General features: G+C 44.1%; 1 protein-coding gene across 1 annotated transcript; it reads left to right on the top strand.

Moving 5' to 3' along the window:
- Nucleotides 1-8997: 8997 nt before the first annotated feature.
- LOC142312263 (uncharacterized) lies at nucleotides 8998-16611 on the top strand. The gene is made up of 4 exons (XM_075351195.1): nucleotides 8998-9698; nucleotides 9782-9879; nucleotides 10077-10167; nucleotides 15286-16611. Exons 1-4 carry the CDS (start codon nucleotides 9566-9568, stop codon nucleotides 15990-15992), a joined length of 1029 nt encoding a protein of 342 aa, XP_075207310.1. The 5' UTR covers nucleotides 8998-9565; the 3' UTR covers nucleotides 15993-16611.
- The last annotated feature ends 3439 nt before the right edge of the window (nucleotides 16612-20050 follow it).

The raw sequence follows: 20050 nt of genomic DNA, 5'->3' as shown, positions 1-20050 counted from the left end.
TCGAACGTTCGACGAGCCGAACTCGAACGGGACCCCCGTTCGTCGAGCCGACCTCGAGCCGAACCGGGACCGGTTCGCTCATCTCTACTCATTGGCAGAAGACTTTTTTAATGCCAATTGTCTGAAAAAAATGCTGAGGTATCCATATACGGAATAACTGAGTCTTCTCACTATTGGTTAAATTTAACTTCTCAACGGAACTTTCAAATATCTCTGAATTTCTGCAAACATGTATTTTAGGATTATATGCGGGAATTAATTTGCTTAAGTCCAATAGACTCTTTCTAAGTTTAATCCCTAACTTATGAAGAAAAACTGTGGAAAAAGAAAGCGCAATAGGGTCTTACCCCAATATATACAGGGTGAGGCAAAGAGTAATACTACTCACCAAAAAGGGTTGTGAAAGTCACAACACCTATAACAGCATGTAACACCAAGTCCCGGCAGCGGTCCCCATAAGGTAGATAACAGAGAGTAGTAGAGATGGGTTTCAAAGCCGCGCCAAAGACCACTGGATCAGATTAGCTTAAGATTAATGCTTCTTTATTTCATGCACAGGTCAAATCAACGCGTTTCAGGAGACACAGCTCCCTTCTTCAGGACAAACCAGCAAAGAATCATCAAATCTCATTTATTTATTAATCCCTAACTTAGTCTGTTCTATTTTTAGAAACTGATCGTCGCCATTTTCTCTCTGCACGTGTCCTTCTCTGACAACTTTCTACACGTCTCCCACTCTGGCTCCTCCCCCTTCTTGCTTCTCTACGTCATTTCCTGCTTCTTCTCCAAAGTCCCAGAAAGACGACACATGTCTGCAGCCATTGTCAAGATTCTGATTTGCAAAATTACAGTCTAAATCTGACTTTTCATTTGCAACATTACAGTCAGAATTCACAATATCACTGACTGACATTCCAGGTTCTAAGCAGTCTTTGGATTTCTCTATCACTGACAATTCAGGTTGTCTATTTCCACCATTTTTACATTTTTCTACAATTAACTTGTGAAATTCATAGACTAAATGACAGACATTTCTGATTTTCTGTTTCTCTCTATTAAAAGACCTTGCACATTCTACACGTGAATTCTCAAGTTCACACTCCCCATAAAAGCGTAACCAAATCTCTTCCACATTAGAAATATCTGAATGAACTGAAGTTTACTTTGCTTAACATATGAAGAGATAAAATCCATTTTCTTACCTGAAATGATCAGATGATCTCATGGATAATCCTCTAAGACTTGATTCACCTTGTTCAGCACGTCCAATACTTCTTTTGGACTGACTTATTCTTTCTTGCTCAAAGATACGTCAAAAGTTAACTTCTGTGGCTTTGTAAAGTCTTTAAAGTTCATTTAAAAAAAACATTCATGCAACTTGACTTATACGTATTTCCTAGGTTCTGCGTGATTTTTATAAATTGTCGATTCCTGATCCTTTGCAGGAGATACTTGAGATACTTATTACTTCTGACCCCCCTTATGCAAAGTGAAGGAACAACAAAAAATGTAAAAAAATCACGAATGGCTGGCTCTCCAAAATGTTAAAAAATATACTCTTAAATATATTTTTCTTCAAATACGTAAAAGCACATGAAAGAAAGAACTTCAAAAATGTAAAAAATAAATGTATTTTATCTATTTAAAATGGTTGCCAGGGTTCAGTTACAGAAAGGAAAAATAATATACTTCATTAGCTTACGGAAAAGAGTTCAATTAGTCCATACTGATCAATAGAAAATCTTCATCCATCTCTCCTTGGATTCTGAATGGTAAGGCAGGGGTGATATACCGTAGGCTTGACAGCATGTGTTCATTTTGCAGCCTGGAAGGCTTCTGGGACAGTAGGCGACGTGCAGGAGCAGAAGTAGCCCCCTCCATCATGTGTTATATGACAACTGTCCAATCCATATAGGGTGTTTCAACTGAACACAGTTCCATATGACATAAACACTAGAAGCTTCCAGAAGGAAGAATATATACAGTTAGGTCCAGAAATATTTGGACAGTGACACAATTTTCGCGAGTTGGGCTCTGCATGCCACCACATTGGATTTGAAATGAGACCTCTACAACAGAATTCAAGTGCAGATTGTAACGTTTAATTTGAAGGTTTGAACAAAAATATCTGATAGAAATTGTAGGAATTGTACACATTTCTTTACAAACACTCCACATTTTAGGAGGTCAAAAGTAATTGGACAAATAAACCAAACCCAAACAAAATATTTTTATTTTCAATATTTTGTTGCGAATCCTTTGGAGGCAATCACTGCCTTAAGTCTGGAACCCATGGACATCACCAAACGCTGGGTTTCCTCCTTCTTAATGCTTTGCCAGGCCTTTACAGCCACAGCCTTCAGGTCTTGCTTGTTTGTGGGTCTTTCCGTCTTAAGTCTGGATTTGAGGAAGTGAAATGCATGCTCAATTGGGTTAAGATCTGGTGATTGACTTGGCCATTGCAGAATGTTCCACTTTTTTGCACTCATGAACTCCTGGGTAGCTTTGGCTGTATGCTTGGGGTCATTGTCCATCTGTACTATGAAGCGCCGTCCGATCAACTTTGCGGCATTTGGCTGAATCTGGGATGAAAGTATATCCCGGTACACTTCAGAATTCATCCGGCTACTCTTGTCTGCTGTTATGTCATCAATAAACACAAGTGACCCAGTGCCATTGAAAGCCATGCATGCCCATGCCATCACGTTGCCTCCACCATGTTTTACAGAGGATGTGGTGTGCCTTGGATCATGTGCCGTTCCCTTTCTTCTCCAAACTTTTTTCTTTCCATCATTCTGGTACAGGTTGATCTTTGTCTCATCTGTCCATAGAATACTTTTCCAGAACTGAGCTGGCTTCATGAGGTGTTTTTCAGCAAATTTAACTCTGGCCTGTCTATTTTTGGAATTGATGAATGGTTTGCATCTAGATGTGAACCCTTTGTATTTACTTTCATGGAGTCTTCTCTTTACTGTTGACTTAGAGACAGATACACCTACTTCACTGAGAGTGTTCTGGACTTCAGTTGATGTTGTGAACGGGTTCTTCTTCACCAAAGAAAGTATGCGGCGATCATCCACCACTGTTGTCATCCGTGGACGCCCAGGCCTTTTTGAGTTCCCAAGCTCACCAGTCAATTCCTTTTTTCTCAGAATGTACCCGACTGTTGATTTTGCTACTCCAAGCATGTCTGCTATCTCTCTGATGGATTTTTTCTTTTTTTTCAGCCTCAGGATGTTCTGCTTCACCTCATTTGAGAGTTCCTTAGACCGCATGTTGTCTGGTCACACCAACAGCTTCCAAATGCAAAACCACACACCTGTAATTAACCCCAGACCTTTTAACTACTTCATTGATTACAGGTTAATGAGGGAGACGCCTTCAGAGTTAATTGCAGCCCTTAGAGTCCCTTGTCCAATTACTTTTGGTCCCTTGAAAAAGAGGAGGCTATGCACTACAGAGCTATGATTCCTAAACCCTTTCTCCGATTTGGATGTGAAAACTCTCATATTGCAGCTGGGAGTGTGCACTTTCAGCCCATATTATATCTATAAATGTATTTCTGAACATGTTTTTGTAAACAGCTAAAATAACAAAACTTGTGTCACTGTCCAAATATTTCTGGACCTAACTGTATAACTAGGTACCATGCTTATGTCAGCATTTATCCATACTTAATACAGATACCTTATTATTTATTTCTTATAAAAACTTTATCAATAAACTATGCCCTCCAACATAAACAGAACTGTGAACATATATGTCCTACTATAAAATATTTGATAACTAGATGTATTAATTGTAATGTTTTTACATACACACACACATAGTACTGCTTCTTACACACACAGCTCTAACACACACACACACACACACACACACACACACTACAATGCACCCCCTACACACACAATGCACCCCACATCACCTCCTACACACACACACACAATGCACCCCACATCACCTCCCACACACACACACACACACACACAATACAATGCACCCCCCCATTACCCCTCCCCCCCACATACAATACAATTCACCCCCCCATTAACCCTCCCCCACACACAATACAATGCACCTCTCATTACCCCTCCCCACACACAATACAATGCACCCCTCATTACCTCTCCCCACACAGAATACAATGCACCCTCCATTACCCCTCCCCACACACACGATACAATGCACCCTCCATTACCCCTCCCCCCACACACAATACAACCCTCATCACCCCCTACACACACAAATTACACTGCCCCATCACTACACACTCCTCCCTCCCTCGGAATACAGTACTCCTCTGCCTGTCACAGAGCTGTGTTCCTTCACAAATGTTCCCCGTTATGTGTCCTCAGCCCCTCCTCACTCATCCCCATTAATTACAGCTGTCTCTTCAGTTCCTTCATGGAGCGCTCGCTTCCTCTTGTCCCCTGTGTGGCGCCCGCAGCACTGTGATGACGTCAGCAAGGTGCTGATCTCATCACGTTGCTGCACGTCGGGGGCGGGGCCGGGTCCCGGCACGCTGTTCAAATGTATTTATGTCTGAAAGACGCAAATACATTTGAATAGGAACGGAAAGAGGAAGCTGCGGTCATCGGCTCTGCTGCGCTCCTCTACACTGGGTGCATGCTAAGCACAGTACACAGCAGAGCCGACAGAGCACAGCGCGCTGTCTCCTGCTAGTGTGCCTGGCAGCTGCCCCCACCTCTCGCTGGGTACGGTCGCAGCACATAGCAGGGAGCATTAGCACACCTGACCCCGGAAGTGCAAGCAGCCACTGGTACTTCCGGTGTCAATCAGCGTCCTGTGCCCGCAGTTTGTTTTTGCGTCTTAAAGACGCAGATACAAATAAATAGCGGTGCTTCAACACCCCGCGCCCCCCCCCCCCCGAAAACACAGCTGATTTATTAGACTGTCTTTACGGAGGGGGAGAGGGTGTGAAGAAAAAAAAAATGCTGACAGGTGCCTAGTGCCAAGTATGGTGGGGGCCCCCTTAGAAGCTCTTTTGGTGGGGGCCCCTGGGCTGGAGCCCCGTCTGCCCTGCCTATAATCCGGCCCTGGTGACATATATACGGTATATATTACCGTCACAGTCAGCACCTCTATAACCGCTAAAGAAGAACATCAATGGCCTCATTTACTTATTGTCTGTCAATTCCGTAATAGTCCTGACATTATGGGGGCTCCAGAGGGCTGTTTTCTTGACAACATCTATTACTCTACTTTACATGTGAGTGTTACTGTACGGATTATTACTATGACTCCATATAGTTCAGTGATCTTTCCACTTTCTTTGGTGCAATGTTTAGTTATATCTACTTCTATGAACTGTGTACATTAGTATATTGTATGCTACACTCTATTCCTCATGGATACTCTATACATACTGTAATACTTAGTGGATACTTATACACATATATGTTTGCAGAACTTGTATCCTATTACTGCTGTACACTGGAGATCAAAATAAGAGAACAATGTATGATCACTTGCTTTTTTCAGAAATAATGTAATTTACACTGATCAACATTTGAAGGTTTTTTGTAAGGGGTGCACCATGTGTACCGCCCCGCGGCCTCGGCTGCGACCGCCGAGCCGCTCGGGTCCGGGCTCGCGTGTGTCGCTGGCTCGAGCGCCTCTGGACCCGGGGGTCACGCCGCTCTGGAAGGGTGTTTGGTGCTACGCGCGGGGAGAATGCGGGTGTTTGGGTTTTGGAGTGATTGTTCATGACGCCACCCACGGGTGGTGGTGATGGTGGACACCACTGCTGCGGTGAAGGTACGGGGACTCCCGGGAGTCGTGTAGTGAAGCAGCTAGGTGTTGACCCCCTCCGTGGGTAGGGGATGTTGGTCCCGGGGCCCGATTGTGAGAGGGCCGGGGTGCAGGGCGCAGGGCTGCGATGCGGCGCGGTGCCGGATAGCACTGGTGTACTCACGATTAAACCACACAGAGTTACTGGTAAACCAAACGAATGTGTGAATGGGGCCCGCAGCCGGCTGCATCTTCCTAGTCGGATTGGCAATGTCTTCCTTTCTCCTGCACCTGTTTGTAGTGTGACCACTGTGGGCACTGGTAGTCTGCTCCCCGGCGTGTATGTGTCGTAGGAGCCCCTTTTGCCTGCAGGCGCTGGCTCTTTGATCTCTGGCCTCTGGCGGTGGCTACTATCCGGACGGGTTGGGCTGTTGCCTTCAATCGGGACTTTGGTGGGAATGAACCCCTGATGTCCAGACCGCAATCAGTTAATTCGACTATGATGGTGGCGTATAGCCTAGTTCGGGGTCTGAGTACCCTGTCTGGTGCTCCGGTATCCTGTTAGCTCCCCGGTTCGATTCCGGCGGGCCACTACCCTGTCCCGGTCCCTTATGGTTCCGCTGGTCATATTCCTGTTCTCCTGCAGGCGGTCACTGCCGTCTGCCTGCCTGGTCTGGGGTCCTAGGCTCCAGCCCAGGTCCCAAGCAGAACTGTACTCCACTTCTCTCCACTCCACTGTACTGAACTGAACTCCTCGTGTTTTTCCTGCCTCAGGCCAGCAGACTCCTCGGGGGCGTGTCTTTCCACCTGACTCCGCCCACCTGGTGTGCCTGTCTAACACTGAGGGAGGCAATCAGGCCTTTGTGGTTTACTGATGGTACCTTTCTAGTGTGGGGGGTGTATATGGGGAGTGTTGTGACCTGTGACCCCTGGGGTCCAGGGCGTCACACATGCCACTAGAACAGTGTTTTACAAAAGATCCAAAGTTTCTCAACATAAAACCTTTATTTTGCCCAAAACGTGATAATGATAATTAGAGAACAGCAATGACTGTAGCACAAAGAAAGATTATGCGGTAACTAAATTTTCTGACGGTAACAACAGTCACCAATCATTAGGACGTGTACCGGCCGTCGCTGTGAATGACCTCAGCATATCTGCAGCCACAGGACATCACTAGTCTTTCACTCTCCTGTGATGTGGGGGTTTTTTTCACTCTTCTTCCATTTTTTTTTCCACACTTCTTTGACTGTTGTGGGTTTCTTGGCCATAACTTTGTCACAAAGAATTTTCCAGAGGTTTTCTATTGGGCTTAGATCTGGACTCTGGGTGGCCATTTCATTGTGTCAATGTTTTCTGTTTCAATGAACTGCTTTACCCATTTTGCTGTGTGACTGGGGGCATTGTCCTGCATGAAAATTACTGGCTGATTGAGTGATGAACACATGAGAAGTCCAACTCCTGCTGCAGAAAACACTCCCCAAACCATCACACTTCCTCCACCACCTTTCACTGACTTCTTAACACACTTTGGGTTCAGTCTTTCCCCAGTTTGTCAACAAACATAATGTTTCTTATCAGACCCAAATAAATTAAACTTGCTTTCATCACTAAATTGAACTGTGGACCACTTCTCCTCTCTCCACACAACATGCTCCTCACCAAAGGGGAGTCTAGCCTTTTGAGTCTATCTGCTGAGAGGTTTAGTCACTGCAGAGTGGGCTTTCCATCCTATAATCTTAAAAGTCAGGACACCGTATGACGAGACAGTTCTTTACCCTGCTCGGTGCTGAACTGGCAAGCAATTCAAGCTGCAGTCTTGAAATGATTACGCATGGAGATTCTCCTCATTATCCTGACCTCTCTTGCAATTGTCTTTTGCGAGCGATGAGCCTTCTTGGGGGGACTTGAAAGAGTTTGTGATGTTGTAAAGATAAAATATGCTTGAAAATACAGACATAGAAGGACCAACTTCTTTTGCTATGGATGATAGGGTCACCTCTTTGGCCTTCATCTGGACAACCTGCTGCTGGAGGGTTTCAGTCACTTTGGAACGGCACATCATTTTTACAAGGTCAGGGCAAACTGAAAAGTTAGGAGCCAGTTACATAGGGTTTGTAAGATAATTAAGAAAATTATTTAAATAAGCGGAAAATCCTGCGAGTTTCCTTGTGTTAGGATATATTCACAGAGGACGACACAATGACCGCAACATTTAGGAAATTATGTGTTGTTCTCTAATTTTAATCTCCAGTGTATATAATAAGAGGCTCCCACTGGGCCGAGCACGGAGCACAGCACTGCTCCCTCCAGTGGTCACATATATAAAGCACCCAAACTCCAAAAAACAATTTTTTTGTAAAGTCCATGCTCTGTACGAACAGCGAACTTTAATATTTAGGTCCGGTCATCTCTACTCCTGACCCCACACATATAAGTCACCTCAACCAACGCCATGACACCCAGCACAGCAGACTAGAGAATGTATGTCTGGAACACCAATGGTGTGAACAGGGTGCAAGACTCAAAAATATACAACTAAACAATAGGATAAAGAGTTGCACACCAGTCACAATGTATAGGGGAATAATGAAAAGCAGAACTGCTATAGGAACACTAGACTGAAAAATACAATGAACTATCTGAAATAAGTGAAAAACATGAAAATGGTATCTGCATAACTGCTATGAAAAATAGGAATGAGAGATATTTAGCCATTGTATTGATCAATGCAAAGGAGACCCAAAACCAAACGTCAAGGTAATCTCTATTTTTGGGGTCCCTAACTTATGTGTAACCTCACCTGCAGTTAAAAACTTGCTCTGTATGGGAAGCAAAGGACCAAGCTATATATGTGAAATAAGACACATGGCTATGGGTGGGGCAGGGGTCTCAGACAGAAAATGCATACTAACTAGAGAATGATCAATACAATGGCTAAATATCTCTCATTCCTATTTTTCATAGCAGTTATGCAGATACCATTTTCATGTTTTTCACTTATTTCAGATAGTCCATTGTATTTTTCAGTCTAGTATTCCCATAGCAGTTCTGCATTTCATTATTCCCATATACATTGTGACTGGTGTGCAACTCTTTATCCTATTGTTTACCCAGCACAGCAGAGTCCTGCATACACTGAGGAGCTGATCATGTGACCCCTGACTCCTCCCCTCCATGTGACATCATCACAGGTCCTGGAAGCACAGAGCAGCCATATATCTAGTGTGCGGCTCTGCAGGTGGAGGTGTGTGGAGATTCCCCATTACTGGGCTCAGGCTCCATACACATTAGATGCTGGGGGAGAACAATCGCTCTATAGAAGAGAATTCTTCTGATTGCCCCGTGAAGGATGGATATGGACAGGGACAAGATGGCGGAGAGGATATTACACCTCACCCTAGAGATCCTCTTCCGGCTTACTGGAGAGGTGAGAGATTCTGATGACTTCACATTACATCATTCTTATCTATGGGAATAACAGATGGACAGAACTGGAGAGGTGAGGACTCTGGAAATGTCTGGAGTGAGATTTCTTACTGTGTCTCTCCATAACCAGGATTACACAGTAGTGAAGAAGACCTCTAGTGAGCGCTGTCAGGCCCCTGTGTCTGAGGGATGGGGAAGACCCCTGAGCCCAATCACGGGGCCTCCACCTCACCCCCCGATACATGAGGACATCAATGACCAGAAGATCCTAGAACTCACCTACAAGATGATTGAGCTGCTGACTGGAGAGGTGACACTGCTGGGAATGCTGGGACATTATACAGTAACGCTATGAAGGGATCGGGGGTGACGGTATCATTGTATGTGTCAGGTTCCTATAAGGTGTCAGGACGTCACCGTCTATTTCTCCATGGAGGAGTGGGAGTATTTAGAAGGACACAGAGATCTGTACAAGGATGTCATGATGGTGGTTCCCCGGCCCCTCACATCACCAGGTAATAGACAGGACTAAATACACACGGCCTATAATTATCTGTATGTAAGGAATGAATTCAGTCCCTGTATGTGTCTCCTCCAGCTCCATCCAGTAAGAGGACAACACCAGAGAGATGTCCCCATCCTCTTCTCCCACAGGACTGTAAACAAGAAGATCCCGATGTTCCTCAGGATCATCAGGTAGATGGAGAGAAGGGGCCATGAAATCCCCCTATGATGTGTAGACGGCTGTGAAGGTCTTGTGCTCAGTCTTGTTTTATCCACCAGTATTATATGTGTTATACTTGTGTAATGAGAACGGTGGAGATAGCAGGATTAGAGCTGATCATAGATGGGACTTCTCCATATGTCTGTGAGTTTTACAATATTTGTTTCAGGGTGAAGATCTGACCCATATTAATACTACAGAGACATATGTGAGGGGTGATGAGCGGAGGAAAGAGGAGATTCCTACAGATAATCGCCCAGGTGAGTAGTGACCACTAAATGCAGAGAAGTCACAGATTCTTCAGTCACCGGCTGTGGCTGCTTTATCAGGGTTGTAGTCCGGCCATATCAAATGGTCACCGTTCTGCTGCTAGACCACCACATGCTCCTCTAACCAAAAGTGTCCCCATTATTTTGGGCATTGGATGCCCTTCTGTTGGAGTGAGATTTGTTTGACAGATTTTACAAGGAGGAGCCACCTTATACCCTGAAATTAGAAGATCTTGACCCTCAGCTGCCCAGATCTCTATTCTCTAAAGCCAAATGACAGTGTACATAGAATATGCAGACAACTAAAGGGTACTTTACACACTGCGCCATCGCTAGCGATCTCATTAGCGATATGAAATTCTAGATCGCAAGTGCGATCGTTCGAGATCGCACATGCGTAAAATGACCTATGTGCGATCTCGAAAGATCGCACTTGCGCTCTAGAATTTCACATCGCTAATGAGATTGCTAGCGATGTCGCACCGTGTAAAGTACCCTTTAGTAAATCATGGGAAGAAGAATCTAATCTGTATGGTGGACCCCTAAGAGAAAGCGGAGGGTAATGATGCTGCTGACGTCCTAGATTCTTAGTTTGGTGCCGTGTTCGCCACGTGAATAAAGATTGATTGCTCTCAGGGGGAGAAACAAAATAATAATCTTGCAGTTGATGAAGAGACCTCAGTAGTCTGGAAACTTGCTTTGTAACATCATTGATTTTATTTTTATTCGCCATTAATAAGTATCATAAATACAAGTATCTTATTGTTTCTCCCACTGAGAGCAATGAATCCATCTTCCTAGAATCTCGGCATCTTATTGATGGATCCTTCTCTCCTTTCTCCTGAATGTGCTGATAGGGGCGTTTTTATCCAAAGTTCGGCAGAGGATAAAGGTACCGTCACACTAAGCGACGCTCCAGCGATCCCACCAGCAACCTGACCTGGCAGTGATCGCTGGAGCGTCGCTACACGGGTTGCTGGTGAGCTGTCAAACAGCCAGATCTCACCAGCAACCAGTGACCAGCCCCCAGCAGCAGCGATGCGTGGAAGCATGCTGCGCTTGGTAACTAAGGTAAATATCGGGTAACCAACCCGATATTTACCTTGGTTACCAGCGCACCCCGCTTAGCGCTGGCTCCCTGCACACCTAACCACAGTACACATCGGGTTAATTACCCGATGTGTACTCTGCTACGTGTGCAGGCAGCAGGGAGCCGGCTTCTGCGGACGCTGGTAACCACGGTAAACATCGGGTAACCAAGAAGCCCTTACCTTGGTTACCCGATATTTACCGTCGTTACCAGCGTCCACCGCTCTCACACTGCCAGTGACGGCTCCCTGTTCCCTGCACACATAGCCACAGTACACATCGGGTTAATTACCCGATGTGTACTCCGGATACGTGTGCAGAGAGCAGGGAGCCGGCACTGACAGCTGAGAGCGGCGGACGCTGGTAACGAAGGTAAATATCAGGTAACCAAGGTAAGGGCTTCTTGGTTACCCGCTGTTTACCGTGGTTACCAGCGTCCGCAGAAGCCGGCTCACTGCACATTTAGTTGTTGCTCTGTCGCTGTCACACACAGCGATGTGTGCTTCACAGCGGGAGAGCAACAACTAAAAAATGGTCCAGGCCATTCAGCAACAACCAACGACCTCGCAGCAGGGGCCAGGTTGTTGCTGGATGTCACACACAACGACATCACTAGCAACATCGCTGCTACGTCACAATAGTCGTGCCTCAGCAGCGATGTTGCTAGCGATGTTGCTTAGTGTGACGTGGCCTTAACTGTAGCATATGAGGGAGGTTAGAATTACCCCACAGTGGGTACATGGAGGCCGGGCAGCCCACCCACATGATTTCCAAAATGTAATTAGAAAAAAATAGGATAATAATTAACATATAAAGTTCCGATATTTCTACCTTCAAGAGCCTGAAAGATATTTTCTCTGAATTGTACAAATGTCCATTATATAAGAACTTGTACTGGAGCCGTCCATTGTTGAGTCTGAAAGGCAGAAAATAAATGTATAATATTTCATCAAGAAACTCATCTGACAGAAAATATTGTCCCCTACAATAGTTTGGATTGCCGAGAGCCCCCGAGCCACATACTGTAATTACTCCAGATGTGTCACCTCTAGTTACTAAATCACTGACGGTGAAGGCTGTCGGGGTGGAGGGCGATCATTTTAGTAGAGGTGTTATTGTCTATAGTCACAGTTTTTTCTATAGCAGTTAGTACCAAAGCCGCTCTTATTTCATTACTTTCCACTTTTCCACTGCAGCCATTTATTTGCTTTTATCCAGGCCCCATTTCTCCAGTCTGACATCTGTCACTTTACATGATAACACCTTTGTGATGCTTCATCTGATTCTAGTGTTTCTGAGATTTTTTTCCTGTCATATTCTACTTTATCTTAGCTGTAATGTTAAGCGGGCTTTACACGCTACGATATTGCTAGCAATAGCTAGTGATATCGAGCGCGAAAGCACCCGTCCCCGTCGTGCATGCGATTGTTTGTGATCGCTGCCGTAGCGAACATTATCGCTACGGCAGCGTCACATGTACTTACCTGGTCGGCGGCGTCACTGTGACTGGCGAACAATCCCTCCTTCAAGGTGGAGGGACGTTCGGCATCACAGCTTACGTCTCTAAGCGGCCGGCCAAACAAAGCGGAGGGGCGGAGATGAGCGGGACGTAACATCCCGCCCACCTTCTTCCTTCCGCATTGCTGCCGGCGGCAGGTAAGGAGACGTTCCTCGCTCCTGCGGCGTCACATATAGCAATGTGTGCTGCCGCAGGAGCGACGAACAACAACCATAACCGATTTTTGGTTTGGCACGACTTCTCCATGGTGAACGATTTTCACCATTTTTGAGGTCGCTTAAGGTCGCTGGTCAGTGTCACACACACTACGATATCGTTAATGACGCCGGATGTGCGTCACTAACAACGTGACCCCGACGATAAAACATTAGCGATATCGTAGCGTGTAAAGCCCCCTTTAGGTTCATTTGTTTTGCATTTATTTAAAAAAAACTGAAATTCACCAAAGTGTAAAAGAATAAAAAGTGTTCAAACATTGCATTTGGATGCAACGAATAGTGTTACCGCAACATATAGTGAATAAATAGCATTTACCGTATTCTTTTTTAGTCTAAATGACTATTCTGATTCTACAGAAGCCATATATTTTTATAATCAAGAGTCTTTCAGCAACAACAATTGTGGAAACCCTCCTTTTTTTCCACTGACATAGTAGCAGTTTGGTAGAATTTTGACCTACAAAATATTATTTGATGGCTTATTATTCCAATATACGGGAGGCAAAATGAACAAAGAACATTGAACATCTTGGTCTCCTGGTTCCTGTTCTGAGGTCTACTGTGAAATTGTAAACTGTTTTTGTTTTAGTAAATAATTACAATTTATATAACTTGCAATGTCTTTAGCTATGTTATGCTTGGGGGTGTGAGCTGGAGCGGACCCACTGGGCTGCAGCCCTGGCTTAACCAGGAGTGGCGTAACTAAGCAACTACCTACTGACTGTAAGTAGATCAGGATCCGGTCTTGTTCCCATTGATTGACGATCTCTTGCTGCATACCTGCGAGCTGAGGAGTCAGGAGCCAGTGGGATCCATAGCTTGAGCAAACTGTTATATTTCGAGTGCGAATGGGAGTGGGCCCACTTCTGCGCAGCACTGTCTCAACCAGGAGTGGGCATAACTCAGCGGCTACCTCAGCTTCACTAGAGCCTTTTGAGGGTGAGGATAGGCTTGTGCTGGAAGGTAGCTGCCTAGTGTCACTCCATGGAGTCTTGGTACTGCGACAGCTCGTCCCAGAGGTTGGGAATAGGATACTGACAGTCACTGCAGGTCCAGCAGTCACAGCTGGTATAGAAAGATGCAGCAAGTATGGCAGGTATGCTAGGCATTGCTGGTATAGATAGATGCAGCAGGTCCTCTGGGCACAGCGGATACTAGGATATAGACACGTGTTTGCACACACACACACACACACCATAAGACTTAGCAAATGTAAAGGACCTGACAACTAGAAACATGTCTCTAAGGATAGACCACATTGTCCAGGTACCTCCCATGGGAGAAGGATGCCTTAAACACCCAGTGCCTCTAAGCCATAGACTGAGCAACACTTCTGGGTTAGGGCACAGTGGTACTTTAAGAATAGGTGTGCACTTTTCTGCACCCTGGGGCTGCTCCAAGGAGACCTGCATGGCATGTTCAGGCCCTAGGAGACTGCGGCAGGGACCGAGGGTCATGAAAGCTATCGTTGGATATCCGAAAGGGTCAGTGTACCGGTGTCCCTGCCAGGAAAAGGTGGCAGGACAGTGCAGGCATGCTTGCAAGTGGGTGTCCACTGACTGCAAGTAGGTCAGGATCCGGTCTTGTTTGTACCGTTAATGGACCATCTCTTGCTGTATACCTGCAAGTTTAGACATTCTGGAGCCAGTGTGATCCATGGTTGGGCAAACTGTTATTCATGCAGGTGCGAACGGAGTATGCCCACTGGGCTGCAGCACTGGTTCAACCAGGAGGACCGTAACTAAGCGACTACCTTGGTTTTACTAGAGCCTCTAATGGTGAGGATAAGCTTCTGCTGGAAGGTAGCCGCCAGGTGCTACTCTAGGGAGTCCTGGTACTGTTGGTATAGAACGGTACAGTGGGCACAGTGGATATTACAATAAGGACACATGTTAGCAGACACAGCATAAGACTCAGCAAATAGGACCTGACAATTAGCAATGCATCTCTAAGGATGGACCTTGTTGCCCAGGCACCTCCTATAGGCCTTTTAACCATAAGTTGAGAGCGACTTCCAGTCTAGGGCACGCTGGCCTGTTAAGAATGGATGCGTGCCACCTAAGTGTGCTCCCAAGACCTCTGTGTAGGCCCTGGGAGACTGCAGCAGGGACTGGGGACACGGAGGCCACCGTTAGGCGGCCAGAAGAGTAAGTGAGCCAATGTCCCTGCCGGGGAATTGGTGCAAGGCAGTGTGGGGATGCTGGTAACAACATTAAAAGCTGTTTTATAAATTATAGCCTTAAATTTGGATGTATTATTAAAATTCATTTTTATTTTTGGCAGATGACTGTACCAGGAGATCAGAGGCACAACTGAAATCTTCAGTTTTTAAATCATATGACCTTGATATCACACAACATATAACTGAAGTCAATGCCGTTACTCCAGATATACCATCATCTTTTCACAGTAAAGATATATCATCTGATTCTATTAAACAAGTCTTATCCGCTGATTCATCACAGAATATTAACAAGAAAAAATATCACAAAAGAGACATTAAAAATCCAAGTGCTCTTACAGCAAACAAGCCATTTTCAACTTCAGAATATCGAAAAATCCATGAAAAAATTCACACAAGGGAGAAAGGATTTTCTTCAGAATCTGTTAGTTACCAGAGAACTCGCACAGGGGAGAAAACATATTCATGTTCTGAATGTAGAAAATGTTTTGCACAGAAATCACATTTTGTTAGACATCAAAGGATTCACACAGGAGAGAAGCCATATTCATGTTCAGAATGTGGGAAATGTTTTACCCAAAAATCACATCTTGTTTCACACCAGAGAACTCACACGGGGGAGAAGCCTTTTTCATGTTCAGAATGTGGGAAATGTTTTAACAAAAAATCATATCTGGTTACACACCAGAGAATTCACACAGGGGAGAAGCCATATTCATGTTCAGAATGTGGGAAATGTTTTAACAAAAAATCACATCTTGTTAGACATCAGAGAACTCACACTTACTTGAAAATTATAATTTGTTGACCACCAAGAAAAATTAATGTGGGGAGAAACCATATGTTTGACAAACTGAACAAGAAAACACAAAAGAGATATTCAAAGTAAAGTCAAGAAAGGGAAAGCACTTTACCAGTTACACTACTGTAGAAATAAAATATATACAGTTTGTAATAGACATTGGTTTTCTAAAAATTCAAAAAAAAAGCAATATTCCATGTGCATTTATCATTTGAAATTGTAGTAAATTTATATATTAATTATATGGACAAGAGTATTACAACGCTCCTCCCCCAAAAATACCCAACATTCCTTTACCCTCTTCTTCCTAACTCCCAATCTCAGCGATCTGCCGTTCATTTCAGTTACTTTCAGCGCACCATGTCTGATCAATGTCTGTAACTTCTCTATACTACAATAATAAATATGTTCATATTACAAATACTATTTCCATCTACGATCCATTCCTTCTTTGTGGGAACATCTGGTGTGATTGAGTTTTTTCTATAATCACTTTACGCTAAGTTTAGTTGTTTTTTTTTTCATCATCATTGGGAACTGACTCCCTTTCTCTATTCCCCAATATACAGATTAGGTTCTAAGGTTACTTTGATTTTAAATAGTTACTAATTGTCCCAATAACCTGACACCCAATTTTGTTTCCAATAAAGTCTGAGTATCTAAAGTATGGTTCTTCATTTTTTCTTCCCCCCCCCCCCCCCGCATTTACTTTTTTTGCGCTACCCACGGGGGAGCGTGGTTATGAACCCACAGGACCGCAGAGGTCAGTGGCAGCTGACCCCAGAGACGGACTCGGACAAATCTTGAGGGAAGGGAAGGACTTTAATGATTAGAGCGCGACCAGTGTCAAACAACAAAGGGTCCTATGGTAGAGTCCGGAGTGCAGGTATAGTCAGCACATGAATAGACGGAATACCCCTAGGTATGGCCGATTGACAATGCACAGCAGGTACGACCTGAGCACCAGCAAGGTCCAAAGTGGAGGTAGATGATAACACCGAGCCAGACCTTGATCCAGTAGTAGGAAAAATGTTAACACAGGCAACTCAGTAAGGACCTTCTTTGGTGGTGCTTGATCTGATCCAGTGGACTGAAGCGGAGAGGTCACGGCCGGACAGGTATGGACTCTGTGGAGTGCAGGAACCCAGGTATGGGCAGCAGACAGGTACAGCCAGCTCTGAGGGAAGGCAAGATACAGAGATTAGGAACAGGAGCAAGGGTAAACAATAAGGCAGGGGACAGAGATCTGACTAGAAGCAATGCCACAGAAAGAAACAGGAAGACGTTGCTCAGGCACCTCCCAGAGGGGGAAGCTGCCTTATATATCCAGTGCCTCTCTGCAATAGGTTGAGAACCACTTCCAGGTTAAGGAGTACTGGCCCTTTAAATCACAGCAGAATGCGGTGGGCATCGCCTAAGGAAGGTCCTGGAAGACCTGTTCAGTGCATACATGTTTTTGGATGAGCAGGCCACAAGCAGAGAGCTGGAGGAGGATCCAGGACTGCGATCCGAATGAGTACCCTGTATTAAAGGAAGAACGGGGATGGGCAGACCGGACGGAGCCGCGTGCTGGATACCAACCCCTCTGCCCAGTAGGGGTCGGTCCCATGGGTCGGGGCATGACAAATGTTTGCTGGAGAAGAGGTCGCCCAACCTATTCCTTCATTATGACATTAAATATCTTCAATTCAATACTCTTATTGCTGCAATTTCTCACTAACAAAGCTTTAACTGTTTGTTATTTTTTCAAAAGTATATCCGTTTTTCCTCTGTAAGGCCTGATATAACAATTTATTCTCTTGGCCTTTTGCTTGTTTTTTTTTAGACAATATGAACTCGTCCTTTTCTTTGCTTTCCTCGGCTGTTTACTTCTTCACACGAGGTCCTTGATTACATTTTCTATGATTTTAATTATTTTTTAAAAATCCAAATTTAGGTTTGAGTGCACATACAAAATGGTGGGAATAAGTATTATTTTTTTTCTAAGAGAAATGACAATAAAATGCACCCATCCCTCCTTTGCCTTCCACCTTTTCCCAATCCAGAATGCTGGGGTAAGATTATCTATAGAGAGAAGTCATGTACAGAAATATTAGGGCTACAGCAACTTCACAAATTGTACACAGAAGAATAGCGCTGGCTCCATAGTTCTTTATACAATGACTTACAGATCAGACAAGCTCCTCATATTTAGGCAGTTGCTATTTTACTCAGACGCTTTTTCTATGAATAAGATCAGTCAGTCACATTATACCTAGTAGAGAAGGGACAAAGACCCCGTCTCGTACTGACACGCTGGAAGCCTGAAATCTCCAGCCCCGGGGCCCAGATTCTCTCATTTTTGGCCCTGGCATTTCTTTTAGAATAAATCCCCTTCTCATACCGTCCTGTAGTAATGACTTTGTTAATCATGTTTTGTCGGAGCGTCATCTGAATCATCAAAATTTTATCAATTTATGTGCAAGAAACAATAATCGTCATACTGCAATTTTCCCACAGTGTTTCCGACCAAACCTACGGATTATGATTTTACAATTGTAATAACTTTAATCCGAAAAAGTATTTATAATCTGCAGCCTGTGTATAAGATCAGCAGCTTCCGCTAAGCACTTCCGACGTTTGTCCTCTGTACATATGCCGACCTTGTGGAGAAACAGAGGGGTCATATATTCCCTATGGATGATTTGTAGCTCTGACAGTCTACAATTTCCACTAGGTATATAGATCTGACCCCTTCATGGATCCTTGTCCATTGATCGTCAGTAACGGCTCAAAGTTTCTTTCCCATTTACACATAATAACAAGAGGATAATTTTCCACCTATTTGGATAGTGGCACTTTATAAAGTCCAGAAATCTCACCAGACATTCCCTGTGAATTAGATATTGTGCTCAGCATCATGTCGGACCGCAGTTTTTTAATTCTATTTTGTGTATTAAAAGCTTTTAACTGGATCAGACCTGAATATATCGATGACAACATCTATGAGGAGGTTAAATTCTTCTAATTGCTGAAACGAGCAGAAATCATTATTGGACAATAGGTGGCTAAGTCTCGTAATACCTGATGAAATTCATTTCTCAAACCCATCTAGATGTAGGAATTCAGGAAGGGACTGATTGTTCCCCACAGATGTATAAAACGTGAGGCCTTTATCTCCTAAGGGTTTTATTTTACATCACAATTAAACACAATTTCTTTCACACAATGATTTTTGTTTAAACTTTTGTAACAACCGTTGCAGTTTTAAGTCCTTAAAAAAAAAAGGAGACAGAAGAAATATCTGAAAAGGTATAAATATATGACATACAAATATAAAATACAAAGGTTAGCGTGTAATGTGTAAGACAATGGCTGTATGAAAAAGAGACGGGGACAGGCAAACAGAGTAAAAATGTCTACCATGAGACAACCTGTGTCCTCCGTACATCTGTGACCTAGTCTATCAGTACTTACCTGCACATAACCTCCGATCCTCACAAGATCTACTTCTCTACTCTGCTTGTATCTCCTCTTGCCACAATCATATCCAAGATTTCTCCCTTGCCTCCGCCATACTCTAGAACTCTCTGCCTCAACATATCAGACTCCTGCCTACCTTGGAAAGCTTCAAAAGATCCACCTCTTCTGACACGCCTACAACCTGCAGTAACCCTCAGTCCACTATAACGCCGAACAACCATTTCAACCCTCACCTACTGTATCCTCACCCATCCCTTGTAGATTGTGAGCCATCACAGGCAGAGTAATCTCACCTCCTGTACTGTTTTGTTTATGATTAATGTACTTCTCCCTATTACAGTGGGTACGGAAAGTATTCAGACACCTCTAAATTTGTCACTCTTTGTTTCATTGCAGCTATTTGGTAAATTCAAAAAAGTCCATTTTTTTTCTCATTAATGTACACTTTGCACCCCATCTTCACAGAAAAAGAACAGAAATGTAGAAATTTTTGCAAATGTATTAAAGAAAAACTGAAATATCACATGGTCATAAGTATTGAGACCCTTTGCTCAGTATTGAGTAAAAGCACACTTTTGAGCTCGTACAGCCATGAGTCTTCT

The sequence above is a fragment of the Anomaloglossus baeobatrachus genome, chromosome 5, assembly GCF_048569485.1.
Source record: "Anomaloglossus baeobatrachus isolate aAnoBae1 chromosome 5, aAnoBae1.hap1, whole genome shotgun sequence".
Classification (NCBI taxonomy): Eukaryota; Metazoa; Chordata; class Amphibia; order Anura; family Aromobatidae; genus Anomaloglossus; species Anomaloglossus baeobatrachus.
The sequence above is the reverse complement of the archived record's forward strand: the minus strand, read 5'-3'. Positions and strand labels throughout refer to the sequence as shown.

What these genes read in the sequence shown, in the direction of transcription:
- LOC142312263 (XM_075351195.1), top strand. Translation starts at nt 9,566, where the DNA reads ATGTGTCAGGTTCCTATAAGGTGTCAGGACGTCACCGTCTATTTCTCC. An exon ending in CCGGCCCCTCACATCACCAG is followed by an intron (nt 9,699 to 9,781) that starts GTAATAGACAGG and finishes TGTCTCCTCCAG; the next exon opens with CTCCATCCAGTAAGAGGACA. An exon ending in TCCTACAGATAATCGCCCAG is followed by an intron (nt 10,168 to 15,285) that starts GTGAGTAGTGAC and finishes TATTTTTGGCAG; the next exon opens with ATGACTGTACCAGGAGATCA.